General features: G+C 37.0%; 1 protein-coding gene across 4 annotated transcripts in view; it reads left to right on the top strand.

The window, feature by feature from the left end:
- The window catches only part of CLCN3 (chloride voltage-gated channel 3), a 91,461-nt gene that overhangs the window by 6,145 nt on the left and 66,488 nt on the right, over positions 1 to 18,828 (top strand). For all 4 annotated transcript variants that reach the window (XM_035022710.1, XM_035022713.1, XM_035022711.1 and 1 more), the window contains exon 2: positions 6,336 to 6,511. In XM_035022710.1, coding sequence (XP_034878601.1) covers positions 6,352 to 6,511 — 160 coding nt within the window. In that variant the 5' untranslated portion in view covers positions 6,336 to 6,351. The remainder of the gene's footprint in view (positions 1 to 6,335; positions 6,512 to 18,828) is intronic.

Below are 18,828 nucleotides of genomic sequence, written 5' to 3'. Positions count from 1 at the left end.
AACACCAAAAGCATAATCCATAAAGGAAAAATTGATAAACTGAACTTCATCAAAATTAAATCTTTTTGCTCTGTGATAGACCCTGTCAAAAAAAAAAAAGAAAGTCAAGGGCACCTGGCTGGCTCAGTCGGTGGAGCATGCAACTCTTGATCTCAAGGTTGTGAGTTTGAGCCCCACGTTGGGTATAGAGATTACTTAGAAAAAAAAAGAATAAAGTCAAGCTACAGAGTGGGAGAAAATATTTGCAAACAACATATCTGACAAAGGACTAGCATCTAGAATATATATTCTAAAGTATAAAACTTAGCAGTAAAAAAGCAATCCAATTAGAAAATGGGCAAAATATATGAATAGTCATTTCACTGAAGAGGATATTAGGCAGATAGCAAATAAGCACATAAAAAGATGTTCAACGTGATTAGCCATTAGGGACATGCAAACTAAAACTACAACGAACTATCACTACACACCTATCAGACTGGCTAAAATAAAAGATGGTGATGGGGCACTTGGGTGGCTCAGCCACTTAACATCTGCCTTCGGCTCAGGTCGTGAATTGAGCCCCGAGTTGGACTCCTTGCTCAGTGGGGAGTCCGCTTCTCCCTCTCCCTTTGCCCCCCCGCGCCCCCACCTCATGCTCCCTCTTGCACGTGCTCTCTATCTCTCTCAAATAAATAAAATCTTTAAAAGAAATGGTGACAATGGAAAGTGCTGGTAAGGATGTGAAGAAACCGGAAACCCATATATTTATTGTTGGTGGGAATGTAAAACTGGCAGTTCCATAAAAAACTAAACACGCAATTACCATATGACCCAGTTATTGCACTCCTTGACTTCTATCTCAGCAAATGAAGACTTAAGTTCACACAAAAACCTGGACATGGATATTTATAGCAGCTTGATTCATAATACCCAAAACCCAGAAAAGAGCCAGATATTCTTCAGTGGATGAATGGTTAAACTATGGTACATCCATACCATGAAATATTACTCAGCAATAGAAAAAGGAAGAACTATTGATACATACAACAACCTGGGTGAATCTCCAGAGAATTATGCTGAGTGCAAAGAGCTAGTCCCAAAAAGTAATATACTGTATGATTCCATTTATATAACATACTTGAAACGGGCAAAATTCTAGGAATAGAAAATAGATTATGGGTTGCCAGGGGTAAGGGTAGGGTTGGAAGAAAGTAGGTGTGACTTTAAAAGGGCAACATGAGGGATCCTTGTGGTGATGGACATGTTCTGTATCTTGAGTGTACTATCAGTGTCAGTATTTGGATTGTGATACTGTTCTGTGGTTTTGCAAGATATCACCCTTGGTGGAAACTGAGTAAAAGGTACACAGGATATCTCTATGATTTATTACAACTGCATGTGAAATCATAATTACTTCAAAAAGTTTAGTAAAAAAAACATTGAACACCTAATATATGCCAGGTACTGTGCTAATGACCATCAAATATGCAGTGTTGAACAAAAGTTAACACCTTGCCAGACCTCATGATATATATTGTAGTTGGGAAAATGTTAATTAAGTAATCACATAAATAAGTATAACATTACAACTGTAGTAAGTGATATAAAGGAGCGATCTAAGGACTAACAATGAAAATTTGACCTAGTCACGGAGGCTTTCCTTACTAGTTGCATGACTTTGGGAAACTCTGTGCATCAGTTTCCTCATCTGTTAAATGAGTATAATAATAGTACCTAAGCTTTAGGGTTGTGATTGTATTTAATCCAACTATAAACGAGTTAATTTGTGTCATGTTTAGGATGGTGTCATACATATAGTAAACTCTGTTTAAGAGTTTGTTAAGTAAGTAGACAGTTCATGTGAGATCTGAAGAATGCATAGGAAAGTTAATTGGATGGAGAAGAGAGGGTATGTTCCAAGCTAAGGGAGCTATAAGACAGGAAATAGCCTGGTAGGACTGAGAGGAAGATCAATGAGTCTAGAGTACTGCAAGAAGTACACACTTCAAAATGAAGCTAGAGAACTAGGCAGAGGCCAGGCTGCACAGGTTCTTGCCTGCTGTGTTTGAGTTTGTCTGCTAAGGTTGGTGAGAAGTGATTAGGACTTTAATCCATGGAGTGGGGAGAGATTACTGATCAGACTGGCTTTTGGAAAAGACAATTCTGGCTGCAGTATGGAGATCAGATTAGAGGGGGTCAAGGTGCTTGTACATAGATCATTTAGGAATTTACTACAGTAGACGAGGCTTTATCCCTGGAGATTTTCACAGGTTATTTCTAGTCTTTATAACTACAAGAATACATTTGCAGGCTACTGTGTGTCTATTATGTTTTGAAATGATTTCAAAAATATTTTTGACAATTAAAGAGGAAAAGATGACTTTGTAGTATTTTCATTTTTTTTAATATGCAAAATTTCAGCTGCCATATTATCGTTTAAATAGCTTTTTGTGAGCAAGCCTGGGAATTGAGTTTAGAACTTAAAAAGATTAATCACTGGTATCTAGAATTCTTCTGTGCATTTCCTTTATGCTCCCATAGAATTTTGGATATTGTGTAGCAGTGCTGTTCAATACAAATATTTGTGCTGCACATGTGAGCCACATGTAATTTAAAATTTTTTAGCTATATTAAAAAGGTAAAGACAAAACAGACTAATTTTATTTAACTCAATATATCTATAAAGTATTGTTTCAACATGGAATCAACATAAAATTATTAGCAGAATATCTGACATTCTTTTTTTGTATTAAGCCTTAGAAATCTGGTAGGTATTTTACCTTTGAGCACATCTCAATTTGGACTAGCCATGTTTCAAGGCTAGTGACAGTGATCAGTGTACAGCTCTATAGGTTCCTAGGTTAATAATAATTTTTTTCCCCTAAGATTTTATTTATTCATTTGAGAGAGAGAGAGAGAGAGACAGAGCACAAGCAGGGGGAGAGGCAGAAGCAGACTCCCTGCTGAGCTGGGAGCCCAATGTAGGGCTCCATCCCAGGACCTGGAGATCATGACCTGAGCTGAAGGCAGATGCTTAACCATCTGAACCACCCAGGTGCCCCAAGAAAACTAGTTTTTTAAAATTACTAAATTTATAGAAATAATAACCCATGCAGGCCTGAGTTTAATAGACTTTTGGAACAGAGTTGGTTGCTCTTGTTATAAAGGTGTGGAGGCTAGATGTCTCAGAGGTATTGGTGAAATTAAGTTGTTTTTTTTTTTTCCTGGGGGGGGGTGAAGGGGAGAGAGAGAGAGGGGTGCGTGCGTGGGGGAGGGGCAGAGAGAGACTTGTAAGTAGGCTCCACGCCCAGCTCAGTCTCCCAATCCTGAGATCATGACCTGAGCCGAGTCCCATGCTTAACCCACTGAGCCACCCAGGCACCCCAAAATTAAGTTTTTTAAACATTTTTTGAAAGAATTAAGTTGCCAGTTATCGCTAATGGTTTTTGAGGCACTTTTAGGGATAAATGGAGGAGATATCTTAGAACTTGCTGATTGAGGTCCCAGTACACAGACATTTGTAATTATTTTAGAGAGATTTCTTAGTGATATATAGCCTCCAACTAATGTTCATTGATGTGTGTTATCACATGTCTTAAGCCCTTCTAGTCTGATCATGAGGTAAAGAAGTGAAGAATAGAATGTTTGTGTTCTTCCCAAAATCTTAGCATACGTGCTTTGATACATCAAAATTAAAAGGATTCTTGGAATTATTCATGCTTATTTATTTATTTATTTTAATAGTTTAGGGACTTTTTTTTTTTTTTTAAAGATTTTTATTCATTTATTTGACAGAGAGAGAGACAGCAAGAGAGGGAACACAAGCAAGGGGAGTGTGAGAGGGAGAAGCAGGCTTCCTGCGGAGTGAGGAGCCCGATGCGGGGCTCGATCCCAGGACCCCGGGATCATGACCTGAGCCGAAGGCAGACGCTTAATGACTGAGCCACCCAGGCGCCCCGCTTATTTATTTTTTAAAGATTTTATTTATTTATTTGACAGAGAAAGAGAGCATAAGCAAGGGGAGTGGCAGGCAGAGGGAGAGGGAGAAGCAGGCTTGATTCGGGGCTTGATTCCAGGGACCCTGGGATCATGACCTGAGCCAAAGGTAGATGCTTGCTGACTGAGCCACTCAGGCACCCCTATTCATGCTTATTTTTTTAAAAGGCTTTTGGGCTAAAACTAATGATGTAATGTATGGTGATTAACATAACAATAAAAAAAATAAAATAAAAGGCTTTTGGGCTAAAACTAATGATGTAATGTATGGTGATTAACAACAATAAAAAATAAAAAATAATAAAATAAAAGGCTTTTGGGTATTTACTCAAGAGCCACAATATTTAATTTGATTGCCTCTATGGACACTACAAAGTTCTTAGCATGAACAGTTATTTTCATACTATTCTATTTTAACATTTATCTTAAATATAAAACTTTTACTTTAATTAGTATATTCTAACAAATCTTAGTAAGTTATAATGGGCTGTCTTTGGTAGAGGTAACCATAAAACATTAATGATGCAATAATGCAAAGCGGTTAAGCTTTTCTTTGTAATCTATGTGCTAGTTTTTGGTTATTCTCCCAAGACCAGATCAGTACTGTTGTAGAGAGCATTTGTTTATTGAAAATTGAATACATTTCTCTTTTTTACCTTATTGACTGAATAACAATTTGATGTTTTGATGTTTACTATTCATATATTATGTACCAGTCACTGTGCCAGATGCTGAGAATAGAGACATGCTCTCAAGGAGTATTCAAAACTACCTTCTCTAAAGTAGTCCTTAAGTTAGGAAATTTGTAATAATAAATCTGTTAAAAATAGTTTTTGGCAATATTTGTTTTTCTAAAAAGAAGTGTAAAATCTTTATAAATAATTTTTGTTATAGCTCTTTGAGGTTATTTTTCCCTGTGCAGAAGGACAGTTTACTGAGAATAGGAGATTGTCTTAAAAAAGTCTTCAGTATAGAATTCAGCACTAGAATTGGAGTATGCTTAGTGGCATTACCTTTTATTTTCATATGTACTTATTATGACATATTAAATTCTTGTTTTACAAGGCTTACTGGTTTGACTGCTTTTGATTGTATTTTTCAAGTCCTACACATGAACCTTTCAAGTCTATTGCTAATATCTTGAACTCTCATTTAGATGTTAAGCAAGTAAGATGTATTTAAAAAATCAAACTATTTAGGAGTAATATTGTTTTTAACTCATAGAGAGTAAGAACAATGAAACAAGCATTTTTTGGTATTATCTGCTTTGAAAAAATGAAAATTGTTACTTATTAGCATATTTTCCATGGCTCATATTTGACAATGGACTCTGAAGATTTAAATTTTAAAATAATGAAAGAATAAAATTCATATTAAAAAAATTTAAATTACAGCATTTTAAAATTAGTACTTGCATCTGGTAAAATACTCAAAAGGGACAAAAGAGTCTCCCTTTTGGTACTTCAGCCATTTTGTTCCTTTCTCCTGTAGGCAATGTTCTTGGAAATCCCTCCAGAGATAGTCTATATGTACACAAGCAATTATACACTGTATTTCTTCCTGTCCTCCGCCCTCCCCCCCACTTTTTTGGGGTAAGAAACCCCCACATATATTGTAGTATACCTTAAACATTTCTTTGTACTTTAAAAAAAAAAAAAGATTTATTATTAGAGAGAGAGGGTGCTTCACATGCTCCAGGTCATGCAAGTAGGGGGAGGGGCACAGGGAGAAGGAGAGAGAATCCCAAGCAGACTCCCTGCTGTGCATGGAGCCCAGTGCCTGCTCAGTCTCACGATCTTTGAGATCATGACCTGAGCCCAAATCATGAGTTGGATGCTTAACCGACTGAGCCACCCAGGTCCCCCACTTCTTCGTACTTTTAAATTTTTTTAAATTTTTTTTTTTTTTAAAGATTTTATTTATTTTTTGAGACAGAGAGAGAGAGAGCAGGAGCAGGGGGAGGGGCAGAGGGAGTGGGAGAGGCAGACTCCCCGCTGAGCAGGGAGCGTGATGCAGGGCTTGATCCCTGGACCCTGGGATCATGACCTGAGCTGAAGGCAGATGGTTAACCAACTGAGCCACCCAGGCACCTCTTCTTTGTACTTTTTTAACTTAACAATTGATCTTGCAGATTGTTTTATGCCACTACCTGAAGAAATTCATTCCTTTTTGTAGCTGTATAGTGAGAATAGAATTATTAAATCATCCCAATAGACATAGTTAGCTATTGTTATAGTGAATGACCTCAGTAATTTTTTTAAATATAGGAATCAGAAGTTTCATTTTGTCCTATTAAACTAGGTGATTTTTATTAGATGTTGGGAAAATGTTGAAACCATTTTTTCTTCTTTTTTCAGATAGTCAGAGAGCTAAATGGAGTCTGAGCAGCTGTTCCATAGAGGATACTATAGAAACAGCTACAACAGTATAACAAGTGCAAGTAGTGATGAGGAGCTTTTAGATGGAGCAGGTGTTATTATGGACTTTCAGACTTCTGAAGATGACAATTTGTTAGATGGTGACACAGCAGTTGGTAAGTTTGGCATTACAACTTTTAATATTTGTGGTAATTAATGTCTACTAATAAATTATACATTGTTGAGGTTGAGTTTTTGGGTAACTTTTTTAATTGAGGTGATTCATATAAACAACTGTTCTAAGGTGTTCAGTGGCATTTAGCGCATTCACAATATTGTGCAACTACCATTTTTATCTAGTTGCAAAACATTTTCATTACCCCAAAAGAAAACTTTGTATGTGGGTAAACTTAAAAATTTAAATATAACATAATATGGATATGTATACAACTATAATTGGGATCCTCAGAGAAATAGAACCGAATAGTATATACATAGATATCCAGAAAGAGATTTTTTTTTTGATGTGGTGTTCCATGATTCATTGTTTGTGCATAACACCCAGTGCTCCATGCAGAACGTGCCCTCTTTAATACCCATCACCAGGCTAACCCATCCTCCCACCCCCCTCCCCTCTAGAACCCTCAGTTTGTTTTTCAGAGTCCATCGTCTCTCATGGTCAGAAAGAGATTTATTATGAAGGATTGCCTCACATGATTGTGGAGGCTGAGTCCTACAATCTGTCATCTGGAAATTGGAAACTCAGGAAAGCTGGTGGTATAGTTCTAGTCCAAACCCAGAGGCCTGAGAACCAGGGTAGCCAGGGTGTAAGTCTCAAGACCACAGATCTAGAAGTGCTAATGTCGGAAGGCAGAAGAAGATAGATGTTCCATGTCCAGCAAAGAGCAGTTTCACCTTTCCTCTGCCTTCTGTTCTATTCAGATCCTCAACTGATTGGATGATGCCCACTTGCCATTGGTTAGGTCACCTTTTTTAAGTGTACTGAGTCCAATGCTAATCTCTTCTGGAAAGACCCTCACAGACACACCTGTAAATGTTTTATCAGCCATCTGGGTATCCCTTTGATCAGTGAAGTTGACATATAAAATTAGCCATCATAACAATCAGCAGATCATTTGTGTAGAAATTGTACAAAGTGAAAACACGCATATAATTATCCCTCAATCGAAAAATAAAACATTACCTGTTCCTTCAGAATTCTTCCTTGTTCCCCCTTCCAGTTTCAAAGGTAACTGTTATTTTGACTTCTATCGATTAGTTTACAGGTTTTTAAACTTTATATAAATAGAATTATACTATTTATACTCTTTTGTGTCTGGGGTCATTTATGTTTTGAGATTCATTTATGTTGCTGAATATAGCAGTAATTATTTTCATTGCCATGTAGTATCTCATTGTGTAAATATGCTGCAGTTTTTCTGTTCTATTCATCATATATTGTTGGTGGATGTTTAGTTTTTTTTTTTCTTTCAGATTTTGGCTATCACTAATAATGCTTATGAATTTTCATGTACCTGTATTTTAGTGCACATTATATATACAATTCTGTGGGGTTTATACCTTGGAATGGAATTCTTAGTTGATAGGGTATGTGGATCTCAGTAGTACCAGCTCCTGTCAAAGATAGTTTCAGAGTAGTTATAGCATGTTTATTATACCAGCAGTGTGTGAGCGTTCTAGTTCCTCCACATCTTCACCAATACTTGATATTTTCAGTTTTAAGAATTTTGGCTATCCTAGTGTGGGTGCAGTATTCTCACATTTTGGTTTTATTTTACATTTGTCTGAAAGCTTATGAGTTTAAATACCTTTTTGCATGTTTATTGGCTTTTAGATTGCCTCTTTTGAATTGCCTGTTCAGGCTTTTTGCCTATTTTGTGAGTTCTTTATGCATTCTGATTAAGAGTCCTTTATCAGATATATGTATTGCAAATGTCTTTTCTTGCTCTGGTATGCCTTTTTACTTCTTTTTTTTTTTAAGATTTTATTTATTTATTTGAGAGAGAGAGAATGAGAGACAGAGAGCATGAGAGGGAGGAGGGTCAGAGGGAGAAGCAGACTCCCTGCCGAACAGGGAGTGCGATGCGGGACTTGATCCCAGGACTCCAGGATCATGACCTGAGCCGAAGGCAGTCACTTAACCAACTGAGCCACCCAGGCGCCCGATGCCTTTTTACTTCTTAATGGAATCTTTTGGTGACGATGCCATCAATTCTAATGAAATCCAGTTAATCTTTTCCTTTATTTTTGTCTTTTTTGTGTTCTGCTTAAGATCTCTTCCCATACCTCAAGGTCATGAAGAAATTAGCTGATTTTCTTCTAGAAGTTTAATTTTTTGTGTCTTTCACATTTAGATTATAATCTCCCTTGCATCTAATTTTTATATGTGATGTAAATTAAAGATTTAGATTCAATTTTTTTCCCATTTGGGTAACTAGTTGATCCAGCACCATTTATTGAAAAAACCTTCCATTCTCCTGTGTACTGCAGTGACATCTTTATCATCTATCAGGTGGATATATTTCTGTAGATCTGTTTCTGGATTTTATACTCTGTTGTATTGAAATATTTTTCTCTCTTTATGCCAAAAGCCATCATATATTTTGAGTTTTGCTTTTCACGTTGGTCTTTTATTGACTTGTAGACCATGTTATATAGTCCATTTACATTTAATGTTATCACTGATATATTTGAGTTCAAATCTGCTGTTTTTATATTTGTTTTCTGTTTGTCATGGCTGTTCTTTTTCTCTATTTCTATTCTTCTCAGTACTTTGTTAGTTACACACTGTCTTATATTTTGTTTGGTGCATTACTCTATAGATTATAACATGCACTCTTGACTTTTTAGTTCTATAAAAGAGTACTTTTACCACTCCATGGAAAAGGCAAGGACCTTAGGATATTTTACCTCATTTTATCTCCCTTCCACTTTTTGTGCTGTTGTTGTTGTCTGTTTTAATTCTGCGTATATTTTATATTCACAAGACATTATTGTTGTTTTACGTCCGTGTCTATTTATTTATTTTTTAAGATTTTATTTGAAAGAGAGAGACCCTTTGCACACAACCAGGGGGAGGGACAGAGAGAGAGGGAGAAGCAGACTCCCCACTGAGCAGGGAGCCCAACACGGCCCCATCCCAGGACCCTGGGATCATAACCTGAGCCAAAGGCAGACGCTCTATGGACTGAGCCACCCAGGCACTCCGTCAGTGTCTATTTAGATTTAGCTGCATCTTTACTTTTTCTATTGCTCTTCATTCTGTACTGCATTTTCATGTTTCTGTCTGGGTTAGTTATCTTTCTGCCTGAACAACTCTCATTAGTATTTCCCTTCATTACTGACTACTAACAATAAGTTCACTCAGTGTTTGTAAAAGTTTTTGTTTCCCTTTTATTTTTATAGGATATATTTGTAGTTATATATTTCTAGGTCTATAGTCATTTTCTTGTTTTTTCTTTTCTTTTTAAGATTTTATTTATTTGACACAGAGAGAACACACTATCCAAGGGGGGGGGAGTGGCAGGCAGAGGGAGAGGGAGAAGCAGGCTCCCTGCAGAGCAGGAAGCCTGATGTGGAGCTTGATCCCAGGACCCTGGGATCATGACCTGAGCTGAAGGCAGATGCTTAACTGACTGAGCCACCCAGGCATTCCCTATAGTCATTTTCTTTGAACTCTTTAAAGATACAATTCTTGTGTCATTTGCTTTCCATTATTTTTGTTGAGAAGTCAGCTATCAGTCTTATTTTTTCCCCTTTTGTCTATTTTTCTTTGTTTTTGATTTGGTTTTTAGAAACTTAACCAGGGTTGCCTAAGTGTGGTTTTCTTTGTATTTATCCTGGGTAGGGTTATTAGAGCCTCCTGAATTGTGACTTGATTTTTCTTTTTTGTTTTAATCTTTGGATAATTCTGACTGGTGAATCCTCAAGTGTTGTTTCTGCCATTCTCTCTCCCCTCTCTTTTTAATGATTTTTTTTTTTTTTTTAAGATTTTATTTATTTATTTGAGACAGAGAGAATGAGAGAGAGAGAGCACATGAGAGGGGGGAGGGTCAGAGGCAGAAGCAGGCACCCCGCCGAGCAGGGAGCCCGATGCGGGACTCGATCCAGGGACTCCAGGATCATGACCTGAGCCGAAGGCAGTCGCTTAACCAACTGAGCCACCCAGGCGCCCTCTCCCCTCTCCTTTTAGGACTCCAATTACATGTGTTAGATCTTTTCTCTGAGATCCTTGTGTTTCTTATGTACTTCTCTGTTTTTTGTTTTTTTTTTTTTAATCTTTTTTTCCTTTTCATTTGGATATTTTAACTCATTTTGGGTAAATACCAAGGAATGTAGTAGCTGGCTCATATGGTAAGAGTATGTTTAGTTTTATAAGAAACTGCCAAATTGTCTTTTAAAGTGATTGTACCATTTGCATTCCCACCAACAGTGAATAAGAGAGTTCCTGTTGCTCCACATATATGTCACATTTGATGTTGTCAGTAGTTTGGATTTTAGCTGTAACAACAGATGTGTAGTGGTATCTCATTGTTTTCTATCAAGTTTTGAATTTCAGTTATTTCTCAGCCATCAAATTTCCATTTGATTAATTTCCTATAAATTGCTATATTCTGGGAGAAATTGTCTGGTTTTTTTGAACATATTAATCACTTGTTTAAAGTCCATACTTGAATATTCTTATACAAACCTGTGAGTCTGTATGTGTTGCCTGTTTTTTCTTTTGTTTTTCTAGTCTTTTGACCTTGACTTCAGGTATGTTTTGTAATTTTTGATTGAATGCTGGATATTGTATACAAAAAATTATAGATACTCTGGATGATGATATTTTCACCATAGCATATTTAATTTTTTTCTTGGTAGACAGGTAGTCTAGGAGCAAATTACATTGATCCCATTAAAGATCAAGAGAATTTGCAGCATGGTTTCAGACTTTCTAAGAGTTAGTCTATATTTTGACTTACTTTATTTTTAGGACATAGCCCTTGAGGATTTTAGTAGAAAGCTGTGTGTTTACTAAGACTCCTTCTCTTTGTTGGGTGCTGAAATTTAGTTTTTATCTCCCTGCATTTTGAGACTACGGACAGCTTTGCTTATCAATTTAGTCTCTTAACCACTTTTTGCTTAGTTTCTCAGCCTCTTGCTCTTAAAATTTAGGAACCATAAATATTTTTAGGGGAAAAGTATCATAGAATGTTCTGTTCTGTCTCTTCTCCAGGATATTGGGCCATTCAAGTCCACATTGGTGATTCTGAACTTCAGATCTTGTCTCCTCAACTGCATAAGATTGCCAAAAGCTCCCCCTTTCACTTTCTGCTGGGGTTCTCAGTCTCTATACTTATGAATTAAGAAAAGACTCAAGGGCAAAAAGTGGTTGAGACTGTTGAGTTTACCTGCTTCACTTTTTTTCAGAATCTTGGCACTTTAAATTCTTACTGCCTTGTATGCTCCCTGGCAGTTTTGGATATTCTTTGATTTAAAAAAATAAATAAATACAGAAAGAAAATATAGTATTTTGCTATTATTAATTATTTGCTCTCTTCATCACTGTATTTTTTCCTAATTTTAATTATGAGGTTATAAACCAGATAAACACAAATATTCATATCAGGTGACATTTAATAGTCTACCCATTTTTCTGTGTTTAAGTAGTTTCTTGGCCCTTTACCTGGGATACAGGATTAACTCAAGGAAGTAAAACCCCTAGGAGGACCTAACTATTTCCTTCTTTCCACACTGCCATCAAGTGTTGATGATGTCTTTATTTGTGGTTTTCAATAGGAGAGAATACCAATGAAGAAATACAAAAAAGGATTTTTTGTTGCTCTTTTTCTCACCAGAGAAGATACTTTTCCTAGAACAGTATCAGTAGACTTTTTCTTATATCACTGGCTAGAATTGGGTCATATGCCCATACCTACACTGATCACTGACGAAGAGGAATGGGATTACTGACTGGTTAGAAGAATCATAATTTGTTCCTTAAAATTAGGCACAATTCCAATCAAACAAAATTAAAATTCTGTTAGCAAGGAAGAAATTGGAGTACTGTAGGGTAAGCAACCGTTGGTGTTTTCCATATAGATTCTGTCCTTGAAGGTAGTCTAGTTGAAGGTACAAAATGTGGAACAGCAGTTGACAGTGAACTATGTAAGTGTTAAATTGGGTGGTACAGATTTTAGATGTTACACTTCGAAGAAAAAGGATATTATTTTGATACCCCTTTAGAACTGCAGAGTGTTCTAGAAGGGGAGATAATACATGAAGTCCCAGCAATAGGAAAATGTATTATGTTGTGAGAGGGTAAATGTTCTTTTGTAAGATAGTGATATCCTTTCTTTCAGCATAGCTAATATGGTCCTGTTAACAGCGATTGGAAGGGTAACATCCTAGAAGAAATGGGGGCCTCAGATTAGATCTACCCTCATGGCCTAGGGCAGATGCAGATGTCAGAGGGAAGAGCTCGTTTCTGTGTCTGCTTAATATCTGGGGAGCATTTAAGTGGACAGTAGGACAAGCAGTTAGTTGTGTATTAAATATTCTTTCATGACTCCGTGTCTTTTTTTTTTTTTTAAGATTTTATTTACTTATTTGACAGAGAGAGAGAGAGCACAAGCAGCGGGAGCAGAAGAGGGAGAAGCAGGCTCCCCGCTGAGCAGGGAGCCCAATGCGGGGCTCGATCCAGGACCCTGGGATCATGACCTGAGCTGAAGGCAGTCCTTAACCAACTGAGCCACCCAGGCGCCCCTGTATCTTTTTAGTATACCAACAAAAATAAGGAGTTAATCATTGGAAAGTACTGATAGCATTTTGGCATGTGTGTTGAAAGAAGATCTGTTATGTTTAGTGGCTTTTAAATTGTAGACCTGAATTTACATCCTGGCTCTGCCAGTTACTACCTCTGCAAGTCACTTAGCTTCTCTATGCCTTTGTTTTTTTCCTCTTTAAAGAGTAGTAGTACTCGCTAAATGATTGCTTTGAGAATTAAGTGTGTGTAGAGATTTTAATACATAAATAATGTATATAGAATCTTTAGCACAGTAACTAACTCATAGTAAGGACTCAGTGTATGGTAGCTATTTCTGTTTTCTTCTGTGTTCCTTTCCCATTGGATATTGGATTCTATCTTCTGGCAGATATAAAATATTTTCACAAAGGACACTTAACCTCCACTTTTCATTAAGAGGCCTTCTAATGGCTTCTATTCAGTCTTAGGCTTTGTTAGGCTCTTTAATTTCCTAAGGAAAACTGGCTGAATGTAAATAAATAGCTCTGTTGTAATTCCAAAAGATAATTCTTTTTTTTTTTTCCAAAAGGTAATTCTAAAATCACTGCTATCTAATGTATCGCAAACCCTCAGCAAAAAAAAAAAAAAAAAAAAATAGATAAAAATAAATTAAAAACAAATACACACACACACTGGTGACTTCTGAAACCTTCTGTACAGTCCATCTCTCCAGAATACTCTAAAATACATCAATGAATCCTGCCAGAATATCATAAATAATTGTCTATACTATGTATTAATGATGCCTCCAGAAGCAGTGTAGCCCAGCAGACACCTTGATTTTAGACTTCTGACTTCCAGAACTGTAAGAGAATAAATTTGTTTTCTTTTAAACCACAAAGTTTGTGGTAATTTGTTACATTAGCAGTAGGAAACTGATACATATATATCATTTAAATAATAATGCGGGTATTATTATAAACAGTTTCAGCCTTATAAATACCCTGAAAAAGATCTTGGAGACCTCCAGGGGTCTATAGAACACACTTGACCCCACATTTAGAATTCTGTTTTAAGATAAGCCAGCTACAAAATGCACATTGGGTAACTGAATAAGGTGACTTGTATTATAAGCTTTAAGAGTGGAAGGGCTTATATTAAAAGGGCAGAATCTTTATATATATATAATGTGAAGTCATTTCTCTTAAAATATTGTTTTTTAAGATTTATCTATTCATTTGACAGAGAGAGAGAGAGATCAGAAGTAGGCAGACAGGCAGGCAGAAGGAGAGGGAGAGGGAGAAGCAGGCTTCCCGCTGAGCACGGAGCCTGATGCGGGGGATCATGACCTGAGCCGAAGGCAGATACCCAACCGACTGAGCCAACCAGGCGTCCCTTAAAATATTATATGTACATGTGCACACAACTTTGGAGGGAAATACACCAAAATAATGATTTTACTCTTGGTGATGGAATTTGGGTGCTTTTAATTTTCTTCATGCTTTGCAGTGTTTTCCAAATTGTCACCAGCTTGGCTATAGATCTGTAAAACTGAGCTGAAACTTACAAGGAATTATAAGGTGTATTTGTTAATGTAGGAGGATAGAATATATTTCTTTAATAGTTTGTTGACTTGCTTTATAACTTTTAAATATTTAATCACATGGCAAATGGGTCTTCCTTTGTACTCTTGGTCTGGGCCTTGTAAATGTTAGGGTTGGGCTTGTGCCCAGCTGTCATATCTCCAGGTCTTTGAACATGTTTCCTTTGCCCATATACCAATTATTACTTGTACTTTGCTTCTCACGTTAGACCTCCCTCCCTCTGGAAAACCTTACCAGACTTCTCAGGTTTGGGCTAGGGGCCCCTCCTATGTAGTTAATTGTATTGCTTTTACTGTGTTTGCTTACTTGACTTTCCTTACTTGCCTTTTTCTTTATAACCTGCCCTCCTCCTACATTAAGCTGTACTTTCAGTATAAATATCCCAGTAAATCTTGTTGGCTTGTATGTCGTTTATTTTTCTGCCTACATAGTTTTAGAGTGATCCATTATGTATTGATTACATATTTTAACTCTTGATAAGCAATCTTATTTTCCTTATTTCTAAACTTTGTGAGGACGGGATGTTAGTATATCATGGACAGCCACATATGCTGTTTATTTTATCCTCCCTTCTTACAATGCCTAATATACTGGCATGCACATAGCAGAAGCTCATTAGAAGTTGCTGTTTTATAAAAAAAAGTCTATTTTAACATATTTGCCAATCATCTTTTATGATTTTTAGGAGTATTTTTTCCTTTTTTATTTATTGAATTAATATGGCTATATAGAGAAAAGTTTTGGTTTAACTGGACACGTAGGAAGCCTACAGTAGGATATTCAGTGGAGTAGCAGGAACTATGAATGTACCTATATTGTTACAGCTGTATTGCAGAGGGGCCCACCACAGTGGTGGTGTGGTCTGAGAGGAAGAAGGCACGGGATAGAAGATATTGCCTCTATCAATATCTGGCTCCCTGACATTACTCATTGTCATCACTTCTATTTCTCAGTTTTCTTATCTGCAAAATGAATGCAAAATATCTATTCTACCCACCCAACTCAGCTCAGCTTTTGAAACAAAATAAGATAGCTTTTTAAAAAGAAAGGGTGAAAGTGTTGCTATTATGTATGAGGGTCATTTGTGGCAATTTTGGCTTGGGTGCTCAAAGTTTAAAATTATTTACACTTTGTGCAGCTTTCAGATTACATCATGACATTCAGGTAGGTTATCCTGGGTTCACAAAAGTCTTAAATGATTAACTCTAGGACTTAGTAATGGATTTCTCTGGAGAGATGCTGATTGTAGAACTGGGCAGGGAATATACAAGATGAGCCCAGATTATGTGTAGTAGGAGAAGTAAGGAAGTGTCAAAAAAAACAAAAAACAAAAACAGAAGGATGAGGGATTGTCCAAGGAACACAGGAACTAGCCTGAAAGAGCTCCAAATAGCCAAAACTGGAACAATTTGAGCAACAAAATAAATAGTGCACAATTGGATTGTAACTAAAGTATAAAATAAATATAAATGAGCATGTAAATATGTAAATGATAGACATTGATATAAATGATCAAATGAATAAATAAATGGAGGAAAAGAGACAAGTCTCCCTTGTAGAAGAATTCCAAATAATTTATGTAAATAGGGCTCCTGGGTGGCTCAGTTGGTTAAGCGACTGCCTTTGGCTCAGGTCATAATCCTGGAGTCCCGGGATCAAGTCCCGCATCGGGCTCCCTGCTCAGCGAGGGGTCTGCTTCTCCCTCTGACCCTCCCCCCTCTCACGTGCTCTCTCACTCTCTCTCTCATTCTCACTCTCTCAAATAAATAAATAAAGTCTTTAAAAAAAATAATTTAAATATTCCACCCTCATGGAAGAGGAGCTTACTTCCTACCTCTTTCTCTCTTAATGGAGGGCTAGACTTAGTGACTTACTTCCAAAGAATAGAATTGGAAAAGAAGGGGAAAACAGTAACTTTGCAGTGGAGAAATGTGGCAGACACTGCTGTAACCAGGTAGTGAAGGTTAATATCACCAGTGATGTCATGTGGATATTACATACCCCTAAAATGTGACAGGAAAGACACTTCACCTTTGTTATAATTCTTTTCAAAGACCCATAATTCCACTAAAACCACAAGAGAAACAATAGACCTGTACTGGGGGGATATTTTGCAGGACACTTAACCAGTCAAGGTCATGAAAAATCAGGAAAGACTGAGAAATTATCATAGGCCAGAGGAGTTTAGGGAGACATGTTAAAATACATTGTGATACACTGGATTGAAACCTGGAATAGGAAGAGGACATTAATAGAAAAATTGGTAAAATTTAGAAAGGTCTGGAGTTTACTTAATAGTAATATACCATTGTCAGTTTCTTAGTTTAGACAAATGTACTATGGAAATTTAAAATGTTAACAGTTGAGGAAACTGAGTGGGAGGTATTTGGGACCTCTTTATACTGTCTTTGCAACTTTTTGTAAATCTATAATTTTTTTTTTTTTTAAGATTTTATTTATTTATTTGACGGAGAGAGAGGGAACACAAGCAGGGAGAGTAGAGAGGGAGAAGCAGGCTTCCCGCAGACCAGGGAGCCCGATGTGGGACTCGATCCCAGGACCCTGAGCCGAAGGCAGATGCTTAACGACTGAGCCACCCAGGCGCCCCTGCAACTTTTTGTAAATCTAAAATTAGTCCAAAATAAAGTTTATTTTAAAAAATGAGTTGGGAAGAGTTAAACTTTTAAATAATGAAGGCAAAATATGTTTGTTGTAGAAAATGTGAATGATAAAAATATAAGGTAGTAAATGAAAACCTTTCATAATCCTACTACTCATAGATAACTGATAATTTTGGTATTTTATTCAAGACTCAATTCTATGCATATTCCATTCAGCAAATAATTATTAGGCTCCTTTTGGGCCAGACACCATGCTAGGTGCTTGGTGATTGAACTGTTGCTAGGGTAGAAAGTCTGAGTTGGTTGCTTTCTGTGAATAAGAATAATGAAGTTCTCAACACCATTTGTTGAAGAGACTGTCTTTTTTCCATTGGACATTCTTTCCTGCTTTGTTGAAGATTAGTTGACCATAGAGTGGAGGGTCCATTTCTGGGCTCTCTATTCTGTTCCATTGATCTATGTGTCTGTTTTTGTGCCAGTACCATACTGTCTTGATGAGGACAGCTTTGTGATAGAGCTGGAAGTTCCTTACACCACACACAAAAATAAACTCAAAATGGTTGAAAGACCTAAATGTGAGACAGAAGTCCATCAAAATCCTAAAGGAGAACACAGGCAGCAACCTCTTCGACCTCAGCTGCAGCAGCTTCTTTCTAGAAACATCACCAAAGGCAAGGAAAGCAAGGGCAAAAATGAACTGTTGGGACTTCATCAAGATAAAAAGCTTTTGCAGAGCAAAAGAAACAGTCAAAACCAAAAGACAGCTGACAGAATGGGAGAAGATATTTGCAAATGACATATCAGATAAAGGGCTAGTATCCAAAATCTATAAAGAACTTATCAAACTCAACACCCAAAGAACAAATGATCCAATCAAGAAATGGGCAGAAGACATGAACAGACATTTTTCCAAAGAAGACATCCAAATGGCCAACAGACACATGAAAAAGTGCTCAACATCGCTCGGCATCAGGGAAATCCAAATCAAAACCTCATTGAGATACCACCTCACACCAGTCAGAATGGCTAAAATTAACAAGTCAGGAAATGACAGATGTTGGCGGGGATGTGGAGAAAGGGGAACCCCTCCTACACTGTTGGTGGGAATGCAAACTGGTGCAGCCACTCTGGAAAACAGTATGGAGGTTCCTCAAAAAGTTGAAAAAAGAGCTACCATACAACCCAGCAATTGCACTACTGGGTATTTACCCCAAAGAGACAAATGTAGTGATCCGAAGGGGTACGTGCACCTCGGTGTTTATAGCAGCGATGTCCACTGTAGCCAAACTGTGGAAAGAGCCAAGATATCCATCGACAGATGAATGGATAAAGAAGATGTGGTATACATATATATGCAATGGGATATTATGCAGCCATCAAAAGGAATGGAATCTTACCATTTGCAACGATGTGGATGGAACTGGAGGGTATTATGCTGAGCGAAATAAGTCAATCAAAGACATGCATCATATGATCTCACTGATATGAGGAATTCTTAATCTCAGGAAACAAACTGAGGG

The sequence above is a fragment of the Mirounga leonina genome, unplaced genomic scaffold, assembly GCF_011800145.1.
Source record: "Mirounga leonina isolate KUSES-001 unplaced genomic scaffold, KU_Mleo_1.0 Mir_176, whole genome shotgun sequence".
NCBI classification, from domain to species: domain Eukaryota; kingdom Metazoa; phylum Chordata; class Mammalia; order Carnivora; family Phocidae; genus Mirounga; species Mirounga leonina.
Note: the sequence above shows the minus strand (reverse complement) of the source record. Positions and strands in the feature narration are given on the sequence as shown.